At 48.4% G+C, this 19,463-nt stretch overlaps 1 protein-coding gene across 1 annotated transcript; it reads right to left on the reverse strand.

The window, feature by feature from the left end:
- Positions 1–666: 666 nt before the first annotated feature.
- GAL3ST3 (galactose-3-O-sulfotransferase 3) lies at positions 667–18,909 on the reverse strand. The gene is made up of 3 exons (XM_034424390.3): positions 18,138–18,909; positions 5,929–6,168; positions 667–5,077 (listed from the first exon to the last, which is right to left on the reverse strand). The coding sequence occupies exons 2-3, from the start codon at positions 6,054–6,056 to the stop codon at positions 3,922–3,924; spliced, it is 1,284 nt and encodes a 427-aa protein (XP_034280281.2). The 5' UTR covers positions 6,057–6,168; positions 18,138–18,909; the 3' UTR covers positions 667–3,921.
- Positions 18,910–19,463: the final 554 nt, after the last annotated feature.

The raw sequence follows: 19,463 nt of genomic DNA on the forward strand, positions 1-19,463 counted from the left end.
CTTTGCAAAATATGCCGCGTCTTGTGCCCCCCAAAAAGACTCAGTGCTGCCTGCACAAACACTAACCCGTCAATCACAGTAAATCATCATCTGTCTCCCGGACACGTTGGATTTTCTTCCCCAGCCTTTGGTTTACATCCGTTCTCTTCAAGCCAACACTTTAGGCCAGGGGTCAGCAACCTGCAGCTCTGGAGCCGCATGTGGCTCTTTCACCTCTCTGCTGTGGCTCCGTCACTCAAAATATGAGTCACAACCGCCAATGTGTGACACCCGCCGGCACGCGATTTATTGAGCTTTTCAACCCCCGGTAGGCCAATCATGGATAAATCCAAGAAAAGAAAAGTTTCAGAAGAAAACAGAACATTTAATTCAACTACATTTTCTAGTTTTGTGGCCGCTCGAGAAATAGTCAGGCATGGGAAGGTTTTGTGGCTCCCGGTGTTTTCTTTTCTGTGGGAAACGGGTCCAAATGGCTCTCTGAGTGTTTAAGGTTGCAGACCCCTGCTTTAGACTGACAGATGTAGGTCTTGCTATGTACAGAATTTCCACAAAAACTCCTTATTCCTTCCCCAAACTTAACACCTCTGTAACTGGGCCAAACCAACTGGTTTTACACACTGGGGGCGAAAAGAAAAGACGCCGGAGGAATTGAAGACAGATCGAGGGCAGGAAGAACAAGCTCTGGATTTATTTTTCTCGGGCGGGCCGAGCAACGAGATCATTTGTCTTTTTCCGTCCTAGCCAAGAGACGCATTTCTCATCCCAGGTCACCTAAAACGCCACTGATAAAAAGAGGAACAGCCATTAAACATCGATGGAGCAGCTCCTTTTGAACGATCTGTTCCTTACAGCCTGATTTGTATTTCCCATTAAAACTTAAAAAGTCTCATTGTGCCCATTGACTCATGACCGACCGTTCAGATATTTAGCTTGTCCCTAACAGTGGAGTATTGAAGGACTCTCTGCCTACGAGGGGCCTGGGAGATTACTTAATGGCCAGCAGGACAGAAGAGACGTTATGAGGGACAGGCAGGGGTGGGCTGCTGGGGATTCGCAGGGGTTCGGGAGAACCTCTAGCTAAGATTCTGTACATTTCGGAGAAGCCCCAAATCCCACTCCTGGCTGGCCTCGCCCACCCCTCCCCTCCCAGGAGTCCCCATGCAGCCCGTTTTGGATGCAGGAAGGTGCAGGGCTCGAGGAGGGTGAAAAATGGGCCTACTGGAAGTTTGGAAAGGCCAGAAATGGGCCCGTTTCCGGCCTTCCCGAACTTCCTCGAGGCCCGAGTTTTCGCCCTCCAGAGCTTGGGGAGGCCTTTTTCGCCGTCCCGGAGGCTCAAGAAAAGCCTCCGGAGCCTGGGGAGGGCAAAAACGCCTCTTCCTCTGCCATGGTGCAGGAGGCCAACTAGGCCACGCCCACCATACCCACGCCCACCCAGCAACCAGGCAGAGAAACCCCTTGCTAAAATTGTTGAAGCCGATCCCTGGAGACAAGTCTACCCAAACAGAAGGACAGAGGGTGGGAAATTCAGCAGAGGAGCCCAAGCAGAAGCTATGGGTCGAAAGTATAGTTCACGTACAGGAAGTCCTCGACTTAAGGCCACATTTGGGAACCAGACTTTTCATCGTTAAGCAAGGCGGCTAAGAGAGCCACATCCATATTTTATGACCCTTTCGCTATGGTTGTTAAGTGAATCACCGTTAAATGAACCATGCGGTCATTAAGCAAATCTCGCTTCCCCCTCTCCCATTGAATATGTTTGCCAGCTGGTTGCCAAGCACCTGAATTTTCACCACATGTGGGGATATTCCAGCGGTCGTAAGTGCGAGGACTGGTTGTAAGTCACTTCTTTTCCTTTTTATGACCTTCCTTGCCTCAGCTGTTAAATGAATCACTGCAGTGGATAAGTAAGTAACCTGATTGTTAAGTGAATCCGGCTCTCCCCCCCCCACCTCCCCCATTGACTTTGCCTGTCGGAAGGTCGCAAAAAGGGGATTACGTCGTTAACTGTGAAAAACGGTCGCAAGCCCCTTTTTTTCCCCACTGGCGTCGTAACTTCGAACGGCCACTAAACGAACCCGTTGTAAGTCGGGGACTACCTATAATTCGTTAAAGAGGCAAGGCATAAAGATTCTTTCCAACACAACCATTAACAGCCCATTGATTCTTCCTCGATAAATGACAAGCAGAATTATATTGGAATATAGAGGAATATTGTGCTTTTTGGGACATCCTCCTTAAAACCTTCTTCCACCTTTTTAAAAAAAAGTGTTTAAAAAAAAAAACAGGCACAGCACACATTCCAACCTCCATTTGTACGACCTTCATTTCTCATTTGAAAAAGTTGTGAGGTTTTTGAGTTTCCCCCCCCCCAAAAAAACAGCTGTAAACCTTTCACTAGGGAAAGCCATTTAGTGCTACTTAAAGGATTGGGAGCACTGAGCTGTGATTTGCGGGGGGGGAATGCATATTCAAATCCTGGTGCAACTTCCGTGCCGGTCCCAGCCTACCTCGCAGGGTCGTTGTGAGGATGACACGGAAGGTGTGTGTCTATTGCAGCTATCTCAGGTCTTCGGGAGGAAAGTGGGACGAAATGTTAGCAATAAATCTATAAATAAAATAAATAGAGCAGCGTCTGCCACGTGTCGAGGCCGAACGGGAGCGTGACCTGTTTAATTACGGTTACCTAAAAATCAGAAGCAAATTTCTTTGAAAAGTGGGGAAGCGGAACATCGAGAGCAATGTTTCTCCTTCATCCGATCGGGGGGAAAAAATATATCAGACGTTTGTTAGGAGAGGAAGGAAAGATAAAAACGGCACTGAAAGAAATGTGGGAAGGCTACAGAAGAGGAGGAGGTTGTGAAGACCAGCCTCAAACATTCCCAGGCAGGAAAAAGGCCCTAATTTGTTCTGGTTATATGGAAATAAACAAGAGGGAAGGGAAAGGGAGGGGAAAAGGGAAGAGAAGGGAAGGGGAAGGGAAGGGAAGGGAAGAAAGGAAAAGGAAAAGGAAAAGGAAAAGAAAAAGAAAAAGAAAAAGGAAAGGGAAAGGGAAAGGGAAAGAGAAAGGGAAGGGAAAAGGGAAGGGAAGGGAAGAAAGGAAAAGAAAAAGAAAAGGAAAGGAAAGGGAAAGGGAAAGAGAAAGGGAAGGGAAAAGGGAAGGGAAGAAAGGAAAAGGAAAGGAAGAGAAGGGAAGGGAAAAGGGAAGGGAAGGGAAGGGAAAAGGGGGAAGGGAAGGGAAGGGAAGGCAGAAGAGATGAAGGGAAGGAAGAAGAGATAAAGGAGAGGAAAGGAAAGGAAGGGAAAGGGGGAAGGGAAGGAGGAAAGGGAAGGGAAAAGGAAAGGAAAGGAAGAGAAAGTGCAGGGAAGGGAAGGGAAGGAAAGGAAAGGAAAAGAAAGGAAAGGAAAGGAAGAGGAAGGGCAGGGAAGGGAAGGAAGAGGGAGGAAAGGAAGGGAGGGAAGAGAAGGGAAACAAATGATAATGAAAAAGGGAAGAGAAGAGAAGGAAGGGGAAAGGAGGGGAGGGAGGAAGGAAGGAAAGAAAGAAAGAGAAAAAGGACAACAGAAAAAGGAGGGATGGAAGGAAGAAAGGAAGGAAGGAAGGAGAAAAAAGAGGAAGGCAAGCAGGAAGGAAGGAAGGAAGCAAGGCAATTCGCAGAACCCATTCATCATTTTCAAGTCCCGACTGCTGAAAAACGGGCCACGATTGATGTCCAGCTCCTTTGGGGCATCGAAAAGGAGAGTCCCGCTCACCCTAGATGCTTCGGTCCTGAGTTCTTAAGTGGATAAAACTGGGTCGAAAAGTCCTAGAGACCCAGGGGCCGAAAAAAGAAAAAAAGAAAGAATCGCAGCTCATTGACAAGAGAACCCCACCAGCCGTCCACCCTGCACAAGTGGCCTCTTTAAGCTCCCCCATCGTCCTGCTCAGGAAGCTTTGATGGCCAGGTGCCGAGGTGGGGGTAGAAGTCCTTGGGGCGAGAGGGGCCGATGGGGGACGACCCGACGCCGGTTTTTGAGGCTCTGCTTCCGTAGCAAGTAGCGGGAATACTGCACCTCAGGCATGACCAGTTTGAGACACTGTTCGTCCGAGTGGGGTCCCGAACCCGGCAAGTCGTAGCCTACGATATCCACCTTGGCGCTGGGCTGCCACGGCCGGAGGTCTTTGTTCTTGATCTGCATGGCCGGGCGCAGCTGGGGCTGTCCGCGAAAGCAGTGGCGTGCCAGGCGCTCGCAGGCCTGGTGTAGGGCCCGGACCTCTTTCTGGAGGCAACCTTGGTCCATCTTGCTCAGCTTCTTCCAGAAGGTGGCATTGAAGTGGTCGTAGAGAGCAGCGTCGAGGGCGTTCCAGGCGCGGATCTGCGCCGCCACGTGGGCCGAACTGATGTTGAGCTTGGACTCCAGGCTGCGCATGTTCAGCTTGACGTAGAGAATGTCCTCCAGGTCCCAGGCCAGAAGATGGCGGAGAAGGACCAACGATTCGTCGAAATACTCCGCCAACATCACCAGGGAGAAAATGCCTTCTATTTGACGGATAAATTTGGGGAGGTACGTGGAGTCCTCGGGGTTGTGCTCGGGGTCTCCTCCCAGGTCGTACACCAAGGTGTTGTGCGCGTACATGGCGTACTTCTCATGGGACCGGTAGTACTGGGACGGGTTGTTGAGGAAGATTTCCATGGATCCGTTGGGTACCCGTCGAAATGCCGGGCAGTACTGATTGTAGTAACTGAAGAGGGATTCGAACATGGCCACCGGCTCGCGCAAGATGGTGATGTAGACGGTGTCGTTGGGCATGAGGTGGCGCAGCTCGTCGTGGTTGAAGCGCAGGTGGCTGGCGATGAGGCGGGGCGGGATGGTGTACGGGTGCACGAAGCGGGCCGAGAAGTTGTGGGGGTAGCAGAACTGGTGGTCGCAGGCGTGGTGGGGCAGGGCCACCGTCACGTTGTGCCGCTCCGCGAAACGGAAGAGCAGGTTCTGCACCGTGGTGCTGGCTGTTTTGTGGGTCTTCAGGAAGGCTACGGCAGTGTGCTTCGGGTGCGGCGAGACCCAGGGCGCGCAGCTGAAGGGTGGAGACTTTGGGAACCTACCAGGAGTAGAAATAAGACGTCCAAGGATACTCACTGCCACCTCCTGCCTCTTTTCTCTGACACCATAATTCGGCCCACGAACCATAAACTAGGTAAAGATTCCCCTCGCACATATGTGCTAGTCGTTCCCGACTCTAGGGGGAGGTGCTCATCTCCGTTTCAAAGCCGAAGAGCCAGCACTGTCCAAAAACATCTCTGTGATCATGTGGCCGGCATGACTCAACGCCAAAGGCGCATGGAACGTTGTTCCCTTCCCACCAAAGGGGGTCCCTATTTTTCTACTTGCATTTTTTATGTGCTTTCGAACTGCTAGGTTGGCAGAAGCTGGGACAAGGAACGGGAGCTCATCCCATTACGCGGCGCTAAGGATTCGAACTGCCGAACTGCCGACCTTTCAATTGGCAAGCTCAGCGTCTTAGCCACTGAGCCACCTTACAGGTTTAGCGTTATGCTACACTAGGAGGAGACTCTACGGTGGGGAAACCGGACTTCCGGTCAGCAGAGGTAAAAGGATGCCGCACTAGGAGGAGACACTATGATGGGGGAGCTGGACTTCCGGTCGGCTCCAGAATTGAACGGGGGGCGTCCGTTTAGGACCTTCGTGGCTCTTTGAGTGTTTCAGGTTGCCGATCCCTGGTGTAGGATCTTCTGCTTGGGCAGGGGGTGGGGATTGGACTAGATGACCTAGAACAGGGATGTCAAACTCAAGGCCAGTGGGTCACATCCGGCCCGCTGGGTGCTTAGATCTGGCCCCGCGGAGCCGCTCTGGAATCAATCCAGCAACCCTTCTCTGCTTCCCAGCTTCGTTGGAGACCTCCCCCCCCCACTTCCCTCCTCAGGCGCTTACCAGCTGAAGTGGACACTCTGGCGCAGGAGCAGAGTGCCGGTGCTGAAGGCCAGCAGGAAGAGGAGGAGGATTTTCTTCCGAGACATCATCTTGAGGCCGTTGGGAAAGATCAGCCAAGCACAGGCCATGCCGGGGGCCTCGATCCGAGCGCGCGGCGAGTGCGAGTCCTGCCCTCATGGACGTCTACGGCAGGCAACCGCCGTCGAATAGTCTCAGGTTCCGCAGCAGCCAGACCAAGGCCTGTGACATGTCAAGGGAGAACCCAAAGGCAAAAAGCAAAAACACTTTTTTATTAAAAAAAATACACACACACGTTTTTTATTTTTATATACATACACAAGAGGCTGTACTTCCTATATAAATCTATCTCAGCATCTACTACTGTCCTACTATCGCAGCACCATGGAGAGTGTCCTGACATACGGCATTCTTGCATGGTACGGGAGCAGCTCTGTAGCGGACAGAAAAGCTCTACAGAGAATCATTAAAACTGCCCAGAATCTCATAAGGCTTCAGCTACCAGCCCTGGACGACATCTTCGAATTTCGCTGTTTGAGGAAGTTGCATAACATTCTCAGAGGCTCTTCCCATCCTGCTCACAATCTTTTTGGACCATTGCCTTCCGGCAGAAGATACAGAACAATTAAAACTCGGACCACGCGTCTTCTGAATAGTTTTTAATCCCAGAGCTATAATCACACTCAACAATGAACTAAAGTGAGCTGTTGGACAGCATTACTTGATCTGTTGTGTGGATGTTTGGGTGGTTTAGGGATGGGGAATTTGTGGTGCTGAAAGGGACCTTGGAGGTCTTCTAGTCCAGCCCCCTTCTCAAGCAGGAGACCCTGTACAATTATCAGACAAATGGTTGTCTAATCTCATCTTTAAAACCTTGTACCATTATCAGACAAATGGTTGTCTAATCTCATCTTAAAAACCTCCAGTTGGAGCATTTACAACTTCTGGAAGCAAATCGTTCCACTGATTAATTGTTCTCACTGTCAATCAATCAATCAATCAATTAGATCAATCAATCAGAATAGAGCTGGATGGGACCTTGGAGGTCTTCTAGTCCAACCCCCTGCTCAAACAGGAGACCCTATACAATTTCAGACCAATGGCTGTGTAGTCTCTTCTTCAAAACCTCCATTGATGGAGCTCCCACAACTTCTGGTGGCAAGCAGTTCCACTGGTTGATTGTTCTCACAGTCAGGAAGTTTCTCCTTGGTTCTAGGTTGCTTCTCTCCTTGAGAACGTCTTTGATTCTCTCTTAAGTCAAAGAACGAAACCACAAAACTGTGATTTCCCCCCCCCCCCTTATTCTCCTGGCAAATCAGGAGCCTTACAAATCAAAAGCCTGCCATTCTCGGCTTTAAATCGACCCCCTTATTATTCTGCAGAAGGGAAAATCCAACTTCTGGGTCAACTTTCTCAGTCTTTCCCCGCAAACACAGATGAAATCAGAAACATCCTGGGGGGGGTGGGGGGGAATCACTTCCTTCCAACCACAAAAGGAGATCAAGTGTCCGAGATCTGTCTTTTTCTTACAATCTTACAGCAAAACAGAAAAACAAAACTTATTTTACACTCCCTGCCCCACCCCCGGGTTTAAAAAGGTAAAAGTTCCCCTCGCATGTATGTGCTAGTCATTCCCGACTCTAGGGGGCGGTGCTCATCTCCGTTTCAAAGCCGAAGAGCCAGCGCTGTCTGAAGACATCTCCGTGGTCCTGTGGCCGGCATGACTCAACGCCAAAGGCGCACGGAAAACGCTGTTCCCTTGCAACCAAAGGTGGTCCCTATTTTTCTACTTGCATTTTTTTTACGTGCTTTCGAACTGCTAGGTTGGCAGAAGCTGGAACAAGGAACAGGAGCTCATCCCGTTACGCGGCGCTAAGGATTCGAACCGCCGAACTGCCGACCTTTCGATCGGCAAGCTCAGCGTCTTAGCCACTGAGCCACCACGTCCCTTACAGGTTTAGCGTTATGTAATTCAACAGGCAGAAGGCATTTTGATTGGGGGAAGCAAATCTTGCCGAAAACCACTGTAAGGGAAACACACATCTGGAATTTTGAAAGATAAAGACAGCTCTTTCAAGATGCTCCTGAGCACTGCAATCCATTCTGTCTCTAACTCATCTAATAAATAACAATAATAATAATTCTTAGCTGCTATGTTGCTTCGTGTTATCTCTGTTGCTTTCAACTTGATTTTTAAAAAATTATCTTTTCAACTGGTAGATGTCCAGGATCACGGATCTAGATGGAGGGGAGGGGGCTGTTTAAATTTCTAAAAAGAAAAGAAAAATGAAACTTTTCAACTCACCGTATGTTTTTTAAAGGACAAAGCTTTCTCAGCAGAGGGCTCAAATGCCCGATAGATTCACGTACAGTACAGAAATGAACACCACCAAAAAGATCAACCAAGGAAACTCAAGGAAGTTACATGATATCTTGGTTTAACACGGAGCTGCATTCTGCAAAACCTGTTGGACAGGGGGTGAAATGCTCCCGGATCGGACCGGATCACCTGATCCGGTAGCGATGGAGGCGGGTGGTTCGGAGAACTGGTAGCAAAAATCCCTGCCCCCCCACCATGCCCAGCTGAGCCGCACAATCATCTGAGGCTTTTTTTTTACTTTTAAAAACATTTTTTCTACAACCTCTTCGGCCGAAAAAATGCTTTTAAAAGGAAAAATAAAGCCTCGGATGATCGTGCAGCTCAGCTGGGATCATCAAAGGCTTTTAAAAGAAAAAAATGCCTCTGATGATCAGGCAACTTAGCTTGGATCGTCAGATGCATTTAAAAGAAAAAAAGTCTCTGCCAATCAAGCAACTCAGCTTGGATCGTCAGAGCCTTTTGAAAGCATTTTTTTACAACCTCTTCGCCAAAGGGGTTATAGAAAAATAAAAGTTAAAACAAAAATGGCCACGCCCACCCAGTCACATTACCCCCCCACCAAGCCACGCCCACAGAACCGGTAGTAACAAATTTTAGATTTCATCACTGCTGTTGGATCAATAAACACAAGTTGAAACGGGATTTGATTGGAAGCGTTGCGGCGAGACAGTCAGGGATTAGTGGGCTCTGATGAGCGGGCTCTGATGAAATCCCGGGCTGACGAACTGCTTCAGAGGGGTCTTTGGACCGGATCTGTCCTGTAGGGACAGGGAAGAAGGAGAGGCACCTCGAAAGACCAAGAGGAACAGGCAAGTTCCTCGGAGGTCAGAGGAAATTCTCCCTGACTCTGCAACGGGGGGCGGTGGCCATTACGACCGCCAGTAAACTAGGGCAACCGGACTAAGCATTGTGCAGGAGCGGAGAATTAAGTGGAATATTGATGCCGGATGAGTGACATCTAACTCATAGGCAGAAAGGGGGAAAAAAGAGGATTTTCAAAATAATTGTAAATGTTCTGGCGCTATAACAGCGGCTAATAGGCGTGGGAAAGGATGGAAGAAGAAGATTAAGGCAGAAGTTATAAAGTGAGAAAACCCAATCAGAAAATTGTTTTTTTGGATTTAAGTATTTGGAGAACTTTAAAAAAAATTTAGAAGAATTAAGAACCTGAAAAGATCCTTCTTTAATTTGGGAACTTTAAAGGGAGGAAGATTAAAGAATGAAGAAAAACCTGTAATAGAAAGGACCGGTTAATTACTTAAAAATTGAAACTAAATTGGAATGTAACATGGAATTTGGATCTGGGCTGAATTTTAAATTGATTTGGTGCATATAAAGGTGAAAAAGAAGAAGAAAAATTAAATAAGTAAAAACTGTTGAAAGCGGACTGCAAACAAAATGGATACTTTTCAAGCTTGTTGATCGTAATAGTGGATTGTAGAGGGCCATCTTCAGGAGAAAAAAAATTATTACAACACTGAATCTTGGTTTTGGAAAAAAAAAATTTGGACTTTGAAAGGGATAACAGCATGTGAGAATTTTTAAGGAGGCTTTGTTTCTTCACAAGTGTTTTGGCTTTGAGGAACAAAAAAAAAGAGGATTACAACGTAACTTCAATTGGAATAATATCAACCTAGAAAGAACAAAATGGTGCAGGAACTTAAGGAAATGATGAAAACAAGGTAGTTATCATTGAAAATGGAAATAAGGGAAATGACCACAATGTTGCATGGAAAATTGAAACTTGATGACCAAAAAATTGACTTAGGATACATTCAAGCTGACATAGAAATAACTAATGAGAAGCAAGAAAAAGAGATTGACAATAAAGAAGACAAAGACAAGGAGATAGATTATGGAAAATTAAATGATTATGTGGGTAGTAATAATAAAAAGGAGAACTTTAAAAATTACATTGGGATTAACAATCTGATAGATGGCAGTCCAGTCTCTTCTCGAAAGCTTCCAGGGATGAAACTCCCACAACATCCGAAGGCAACTTTTCTTCCATGGGTTGATTGTTCTCACTGTCAGGAAATTTCTCCTTATTTCCAGGTTGAATCTCTCCTTGTTGAGTTTCCATCCATTCTTCCTTGTCTGGCCTTCGGGTGCTTTGGAAAATAGCTTGACCCTCTTCCTCCTCTCTGGGGCAGCCCCTCAAATATTGGAAGATGCTCTCCTGTCTCACCAGGAGACGGTGAATTCTAGTCCTGCCACGAAGCCAGTTGGATGATCTTGGTCCAGTCACTTTCTCTTGGCCTTAGAAAAGCGGCAATGGCAAACTACTTCTGAAAACTTACATTTTGCAGTATCCTTCCCCTGGAGTGGGGTGGAAATGGAGATTTTGCAGTATCCTTCCCCCAGAGTGGGGTGGGAATGGGGATTTTGCAGTATCCTTCCCCCAGAGTGGGGTGGGAATGGGGATTTTGCAGTATCCTTCCCCTGGAGTGGGGTGGGAATGGGGATTTTGCAGTATCGTTCCCCTGGAGTGGGGTGGAAATAGAGATTTTGCAGTATCCTTCCCCTGGAGTGGGGTGGAAATGGGGATTTTGCAGTATCCTTCCCCCAGAGTGGGGTGGGAATGGAGATTTTGCAGTATCCTTCCCCTGGAGTGGGGTGGGAATGTAGATTTTGCAGTATCCTTCCCCTGGAGTGGGGTGGGAATGTAGATTTTGCAGTATCCTTCCCCTGGAGTGGGGTGGGAATGGGGATTTTGCAGTATCGTTCCCCTGCCATGCCCACCAAGCTACACCACGCCCACCAAGCCACGCCCACAGAACCGGTAGTAAAAAAATTTGAATTTCACCACTGCTGCAGCCATCATAAATACGAGTCAGAGGCAAAGCATCCGAATTCTGACCACGTGACTGCGGGGATGCTCGTGAGACGGTCGTAAGTGTGAAAAACTATCCTAAAGTCGCTTTTTTCCCCCCAGTGCCATTGTCCCTTTGAACGGTCACTAAATGAAGTGTCGTAAGTCGAGGACTACCTGTACAGGTATTTTGACGCAGAAACGGTGAGGTGGGATCCAGAGAGACACACTGGGGGATTGTTTTGAAGGCAACGTGGCCTTGGCACGTCAACTCACCTGTTTGGAAATGAGACTACTATGCCGATACAAACAGGCTCTGTGTAAAAGATACGAGAGGTGAGAAATAAGAGCCGGGAAGGGAGGGGGGAATTAAAACAAATCCATTGAAAGCAAATTAATTCTTCCCCTCCTTAGCCAAAAAGGCGCATAAACCAGCATCTGTGCATCTTCCCCCATTCCTAGGATCAAAAGTACATTTCTTAATGAAGAAATTTCCCCATTTTACTGAATTAATTACAAGGGAGATGCTGAGACTCTAGAAAAAGTGCAGAGAAGAGCAAGCAGGATGATGAGGGGACTGGAGGCTAAAACAGACGATTAACAGTTGCAGGAACTGGGCCTGGCTAGTCTAGTGAAGAGAAGGACCAGGGGAGACAGGAGAGCATCTTCCAATATTTGAGGGGCTGCCCCAGAGAGGAGGAAGGGGGTCAAGCTATTCTCCAAAGCACCCAAAGACCAGAAAAGCAATAATGGATGGAAACTGAACAAGGAGAGATTCAACCTGGAAATAAGGAGGAATCTTCTGACAGTGGGAACAATCAATGGATGGAACAGAAGCTGCCTTGAAAAGTTGTGGGAGTTTCATCCCTGGAAGCTTTCAAGAAGAGACCGGACTCCCATCTGTCAGAAATGGTATAAGGTCTACTTGAGCAGGGGGTTGGACTAGATGACCTACAAAGTCCCTTCCAACTTTGTTAATCTGTAACCAAGATGATTAGGGGACTGAAGGCTCAAACATACGATGAACGGTTGCAGGAACTGAGTTATGTCTAGTCTAGTGAAGAGAAGGACCAGGGGAGACAGGAGAGCATCTTCCAATATTTGAGGGGCTCCCACAGAGAGGAGGAAGGGGGTCAAGCTATTTTCCAAAGCACCCGAAGGCCAGAGAAGGAAGAATGGATGGAAACTGACCAAGGAGAGATTCAACCTGGAAATAAGGAGGAATTTCCTGACAGTGAGAACAATCAACCGATGGAACAGAAACTGCCTTCAGAAGTTGTAGGAGCTTCTTCCCTGGAGGCTTTCAAGAAGAGACGGGACTGCCATCAGTCAGAAATGGTGTAGGGCCTCCTGCTTGGGTGGGGGGTTGGACTAGATGACCTATAAGATCAGATCCCTTCCAACTCTGTTATTCTGTTATTATTATTATTCTGCCTGTTCACTTGGAGCATATGCACCAAAGACAAATTCCTTGTGTGTCCAATCACACTTGGCCTATAAAAATTCTATTCTATTCTATTCTATTCTATTCTATTCTATTCTATTCTATTCTATTCTATTCTATTCTATTCTATTCTATTCTATTCTATTCTAATCCTAGAAGGAGGCAAAACCAAGAATAGCCATCAATGAGCAGGCCTACCTCGCAGGGTTGCAGCGGGGGTTGGTTAGGATTAAAAACATATTAAAAATGGAGCCTTGGTGGCGCAGCAGACTAAAGCGCTGTTAAGTAGCACCAGCTGCCTGCAATTACTGCGAGTTCAAATCTCACCAGGCTCAAGGTTGACTCAGCCTTCCATCCTTCCGAGGTAGGTAAAATGAGGACACGGATTGTGGGGGGCAATAAGCTGACTTTGTATAAAAAAAAAAACACCGTATTGGGTGGGGGTGGGGCGAAAGCCCTACTAAGCAGGTATATACAAAAGTATGAAGGCTATTGCTTAGCGCATTGTAAGCTGCCCTGAGTCTCCGGAGAAGGACGGCATATAAATCGAACCAATAAATAAATAAATATTTTTCCAAGGGTTAAAAGAAACGGCACGGCGAAGCCTCAGAAGAGGTAAGAAGCCAACTTCCAGCCATCCCGACAGGTCAGCTGGCGTCTGCACTTCGCCCTTCAGGTGAAATCAATGAGGACTGGCTCCTTGCCTAATCCCAAGGGGTATCAATTGCTTGCCAGCCACCGTGCCGGGTTACTGTGGCTCCGGTTACCCTTCGATGATTAAGCTGACCTGTTTTCACAATGGCAATTCAGCTCCAGAGCAGCGAAGCGTGTCCTTGCTCACACAGGTGAAGCAAACTGAGCAGCGCAACCAATACTCTGGGTTTGTAGGACTACAATTCCCATTGTCCCCAACTAGCAGGACCATCGCACGCCTCCGGAAAGCATGAAAAGGAGAAAGATTTATTAAAAAAAACCTACACCTTTCCTTAAATTTGGGGTGGCCAAAGGTTTTGGAGGACTTCAACACCCATCGTTCTAAGCCGCACATGTTCACCCATCATCCTGTCCCCTTTTGGGGTAAGCAAGGTTAATCAAAGCACAGGGGGAGAGAAAAAAAAGAAAGAAAGAAAAGAAAATGCTCTTTAAATCAAAGGAATTAAAAGCTTTCACTCCGTCTATATTACCCCCAATTTATTATATCTTCCCGCTATTTTGTTTGTGTCGTGCCTTTATTGTTTGTATAAATAACTCAAGGGGAACATGCCTAAAACTCCTTCCTCCTCCTATTTTCCCTACAACAACAGCCTTGTGAGGTGGGCTGGGCTGAGAGAGAGAGAGAGAGAGACAGAGAGAGAGACTGGCCCAAAGTCACCCAGCTGGCATTCACACCTAAGGCAGGACTAGAATTTCCGGTCTCCTAGTTATGAGTCCAGTTTTCTGCATCATTTTTTTTTTATTCGGGGTCCACAAACTGCGCTTTCCGTTTGCAGAAAAGGAATGGAGGGAGGGAGGGAGGAGAAAAGGGGAAGGGAAGGGAAAGGAGAAAGGATGGATGGATGGATGGAAGGGAGGGAGGGAGGGTTTAGAAAATGGGGGAAGGGAAGAAGGGAGGGAGGGAGGAGAAAAAGGGAAGGGAAGTGAGGAAGGATAGATGGAGGGAGGGTTTAGAGAAAGGGGGAAGGGAAGGAGGGAGGGAGGGAGGAGAAAGGGGGAAGGGAAGAAGGGAGGGAGGGAGGGAGGAGAACGGGGGAAGGGAAGAAGGGAGGGAGGAAGGAGAAAAGGGGAAGGGAAGGGAAAGGAAAGGAGGAAGGATGGATGGAAGGGAGGATTTAGAGAAAGGGGGAAGGGAAGGGAAGAAGGGAGGGAGGGAGGAGAAAGGGGCAAGGGAAGGGAAGGGAAGGGAAGAAGGGAGGGAGGGGAAAAGGGGAAGGCAAGGGAACAGAGGAAGGATGGATGGAAGGGAGGGTTTAGAGAAAGGGGGAAAGGAAGGGAAGAAGGGAGGGAGGGAGGAGAAAGGGGCAAGGGAAGGGAAGGGAAGAAGGGAGGGAGGGAGGGAGGAGAAAAGGGGAAGGCAAGGGAACAGAGGAAGGATGGATGGATGGAAGGGAGGGAGGGAGGGTTTAGAGAAAGGGGGAAGGGAAGAAGGGAGGGAGGGAGGAGATAAAGGGAAGGGAAGTGAGGAAGGAGAGATGGAAGGGAGGGAGGGAGGGTTTAGAGAAAGGGTGAAGGGAAGAAGGGAAGGAGGAAGGGAGGAGAAAAGGGGAAGGGAAGTGAGGAAGGATAGATGGGAGGGAGGGTTTAGAGAAAGGGGGAAGAGAAGGGAAGTGAGGAAGTGAGGGATGGTGGGAGGGTTTAAGAGAAAAGGGGAAGGGAAGGGAAGGAAGGAAGGAGAAGAAAGAAAAGGAAGGAAGGAAGGAAAAGAGAAAGGGAAGGGAAAGGAAAGGAAAGGAGGGAAAGAAGAAAGAAAGAAAGAAAGAAAGAAAGAAAGAAAGAAAGAAAGAAAGAAAGAAAGAAAGAAAGAAAGAAAGAAAGAGAAGGGGGGAAGGAGGATGGAAGTTGCATTTAACTTTGGCCCACATAAGGATTCTGTATGGGGATTTGTCAGAATGTCACATCTGCCCAGAGGTGCCGGCATCTGCTTTTTTAACCAAACCCCAATAATTTTTCCCCCTTTGTTTTTTGAAAAGGATGAACCTTCTGGCATTCCACCTGGCAAGCAGGAAGCGTTTTTTTTTTTCCGGGCTTGTCTAAAATAATAATCCTACCGCTAGAAATATTAATCCCTCCGTGGGGAATATTAATCCATGCCTGGCAAAGAGGCTCGGGCGACGGAAGCAGCCTTTTCCGCCAGAGACGATGCCACGAAGTGGAAGACAAGACAGAAAAAAGGGAGAGAACGGAGGTTAGGCACTGAGGACATCCTGGGCGTTTGCTAAGCAGAATTTCTCTTCCCCGCTTCATCCCCTTCAAGGGGAATTTTCCCTCCCTGTAGAAAACCTGCAAGGGATCCAGTCGATCTGGAGGGGAGCGGGAGGGAAGCAGCCCCCTCCCCAACTGGCTCCCTTTTTGGTAGTCCTCTGAAATGAGGTTTCTGATGGGGAACACACTGGATCTTCTAAAATGGAAGGGAGGGAGGGAGGAAGAAAGGAAAAAAAAGAAAGAAAAGAGAAAAAAGAAAGAAAGAAAGAGAAAGGAAGAAAGGAAGGAAGGACAAGACAAGGAAGGAAGGAAGGAAGGGAAAAAGAGAGAAAGAAAGAGGGAGGAAGGAAAGGGAGGGAGGGAGAAAAAAGGAAATAAAAGAGGAAGGAAGGAAGGAAGGAAGGGGAGAAATAAGGAAGGAAAGGAAGAAAAAGACATGGAAGAAGGAAAGAAGGAAGGAAGGAGAAAGAAATGGGAGAAAGAAGAACGGAAGGGAAGAGAAAGACATGGGAGAAGGAAGGAAGGAAAAAAGAGAGAAAGAAAGAAAGAAAGAGGGAGGGAGGAAAGGGAGGGAGGGAGAAAAAGGAAATAAAAGAGGAAGGAAGGAAGGAGAAATAAATGGGAGAAAGAAGGAAGGAAGGGAAGAAAAAGATGGGAGAAGGATGGAAGGAAGGAAGGAAGGAAGGAAGGAAGGAAGGAAGAAATGGAATAAATAAGGAAGGAAGGGAAGAAAAAGACATGGAAGAAAGAAAGAAGGAAGGAAGGAGAAAGAAATGGGAGAAAGAAGGAAGGAGGGGAAGAGAAAGACATGGGAGAAGGATGAAAGGAAGGAAAGGAAAGGAAAGGAAAGAGGAATGGAGGAGGGAGGGAGGGAGAAGGGAGGAAGGGGAAGAAGGAGAAAGAGAAAAATGAAAGCAAGAGGTGGGGGAAGGAAAAAGAAGGGGGAAGAAAGGAAAGGGAAATAGAAAGGCGGGTCCTCCAGAATCTCCTTCTCCCCCATATGCCTCTCTGCCCTCACAGATTTAATTCAGAAAACCGATCCTGCAGGAGGTTTGAGCGCAGCCCCCACGAAGGACAGTTTGAACCAGTAAAAAAGGACAAAAGGGGCGAACCTCCCCCACTTCCCCCCCCCCAAAAAAAACCTTTTATGGGCCCCGATCCCCTCCTCTCCACTCTTTCTTTTCTATAAGCCACTCATGCGTTGGTTTCCTGCTCCCTGAACTAGCCCATCCATCAGCTTTTCAAGATCGGGACAGGCCAACATTCTAGTCCTCAAGGACACGAAGAATCCTCAAAAGCCGGAGAGGGGCAAGGAGAAAGAAACACAACCTCCACGATTGAGGAAAAGGGCAGTTTAGCACTTCAGAGGACACAATGCACCACATACACACATTACTCACACGCCGAGATCTAAATTGTACCTTGGTGTAAATTGCTTGCACGACTTTAAATATAACTCACTGGTATTGGATACTATGCACATAACTGTCCTCAAAACTTGTTGCCAAGAATTTTACACCTTCACACCTGGCCCGGGCAACAAATCACACTCAGCTGTTGTGTCCCTTCAACAACACACACCAAGAGGTCATCTTGGCCATGTCATCCGAGGTAAGGGACCCCAGAAAGCAAAGCCATGTTCTGGCATGACGTTCTGCCTCATTGTTTGAAATCTGCCCTGGGGTTTCTGAGCACGTACAGAGTGCTTTCCCTCTTTAGTGGCCAGCACAGAGTTTTTAGAGGAAAATAATGAACCGCAACCCACAAAAACAGACTCACAAGGTGGACGACGAAACAACCAATCCTTCGCCATTCTTTTCCTCCTAAAATGCAAGTTTTTGACTTACAACAGTTCTTCACTTAGTGAAAGCTCGAAGTTACAATGGCACTGAAAAAAAAGGGACTTATCATCATTTTTCACACTTAACAACCGTCGCATGCATCATCCCCGTGGTCGCGTGTTCAAAATTCGGATGGCATTGACGACAACTGACTCATATTTTGTGACGGTCGCAGTGGTCCCAGGGTCACGTGATTCCCCTTTTGCGACCCTTCTGACGAGCGACGTCAACGGGGAAGCCGGATTCACTTAACAACCGAGGGACTGACTTAACCCACTGCAATAATTCACTTAACGACAGCAAGAAAGGGGGTAAGATGGGGCCAAAACTCAGTTAAGAAACATCTCGCTTTAACAACAGAAATTTTGGGCTCGAGTGTGGTCATAAGTCGAGGACTACCCATATAGCGGGGAACTGGCCCGATTCTTGCAGATACACTCTACAGACGTGTACACACAGAGAGAGAGAGGCACACACACAAAATTTGATTTTCCTTTCAAAAAAATCTGGGGGTTCAGGAGCCCATTCACAGCTTCTCCGAGGGTTCTTTGACTCTCCTCTCCTCCTTAAGGGACCCCCAGAACCCCAACTCTGCCTGCCCCACAGTTGCACACCTGAATCCGCCAAGGTTAATCCCCTCTCCCCTAACCTGCCTGGCTGTGGATGATGGGGCTTGGGGGTCCAGCAGCCCTGGAAGGTGCACTTTTCCTCCAGGTGACCCTCCTGTCCTACCTTGGGGTGTGTGTGTGTGTGATGAGAGGTGGGGGGGGGAAAGGGGGTTCGAATTAAACTTACCTGCTCGGTCCTTCTGCCATCCGTGCAGCTTCTCCAGCTCCCCCAATGCCGGCTTCTCCCAATCCGATGCGATCCAAGACGGCTTCTCCACCGCAGGCCTGGCTCGCGCCAAGCAGATCCGCTGCAGGGATCAAGGCGAGCTTCCGAAATCCACCCGAGTGGGTGGGTGGGTGGTGGGAGATCCGCAGGAGGCTGGAGAGGTGTGTGTGGGGGGGGTCTCCTTTCTTTCTCCTCCCTTCCCCGCAGATTTTTTTTTCTTTTCTTTTTTTCAAGACCCTTTGGATCCAGATCGGGACCCCCGTTTCCCTCCCCACATTCCGAGAACCCCCCTCCCCCAAAAAACACGCTTCCGCAGCCTTCCTTCCGAGGGATCCCTTGCCCTTAAAAGAGGCAGAAAGCCCCCCCCACTCCTCTCCCGGAGGGGGGAGGGAGGGAGGGAGAGAGAGGGGGGGGAAGCCCCCCACCGACCCCCAGCAACCAACCTCAAGGATGCTCAGCCACAAACCTCGCCTGTTCCACTGCGGCGCTGGGTTGGAAGGGGCTCCGATGGGGAGGGGGCAATCTTGGATTCTGGAAACCCACCCACCCACCCACCCCACACTTAAGAGGTGGGCTAGCCGGCGCTGGCCCCCTTCCCACCACCCCGGATTGCCTGTGGGGAGGGGGGGGGAAGCAAATGGAAGGGATGCTGAAGGAAGAAGAAGAAAGCGAGGATCGGATGAGATCGGATGGTCCACGAGCAGCGCAGCCACGAGGCGGCAAGAGATGGCTGGGGAGGGGGCTGGCTGGGGGAGGGGCAGGGAGAAGAGGAGGAGGAGGAGGAGGAGGAGGAAGGCCGGCCCCCATCAGACGCTCCCTTCCCCCCACCAACCCACCCCAGTTCCTGAGACACGTGTTTGGCTCCTGCCCCCCCCACCAGCTGACACGCGCGCCCCCAAAGGCGTGGGAATGCGCCTGTAAGAGTAACAAAGAGTTGGAAGGCACTTTGGAGGTCATCTAGTCCGACCTATACTTAGGGACTCGAAGTGATATCGACAATACCGGATCTGCGCACCTTCCGCCTCGCTCTAAAGACCTTTTTATTTCACCAGGCGGGCCTGGCCTAACTTTCTCCCTCTTTTTAAACAATTTTTAAATATTTTTAATATTTTTAATATTCAAAGTTTAAATTTGTTTTAAATTGATTGGGGTTTTAATCTGTCTGGGCCAAACTATTTAATTCGATTTTATTTCTGCTTTTTAAATTTTGTACCTATGTATTTTATTGTTGGCTGTTCACCTAGGGCGGTATATAAATCAGAACAAAATAAAATAAAATAAAAACAA

This window comes from Pantherophis guttatus, chromosome 18, assembly GCF_059756535.1.
Source record: "Pantherophis guttatus breed Tessera chromosome 18, ASM5975653v1, whole genome shotgun sequence".
NCBI lineage: Eukaryota > Metazoa > Chordata > Lepidosauria > Squamata > Colubridae > Pantherophis > Pantherophis guttatus.

Coding starts and splice junctions, on each gene's coding strand:
- GAL3ST3 (XM_034424390.3), bottom strand. CDS start 6,056: ATGGCCTGTGCTTGGCTGATCTTTCCCAACGGCCTCAAGATGATGTCT. Junction 5,078..5,928: donor CAGAGTGTCCACTTCAGCTG/GTAAGCGCCTGA, acceptor TACTCCTGGTAG/GTTCCCAAAGTCTCCACCCT.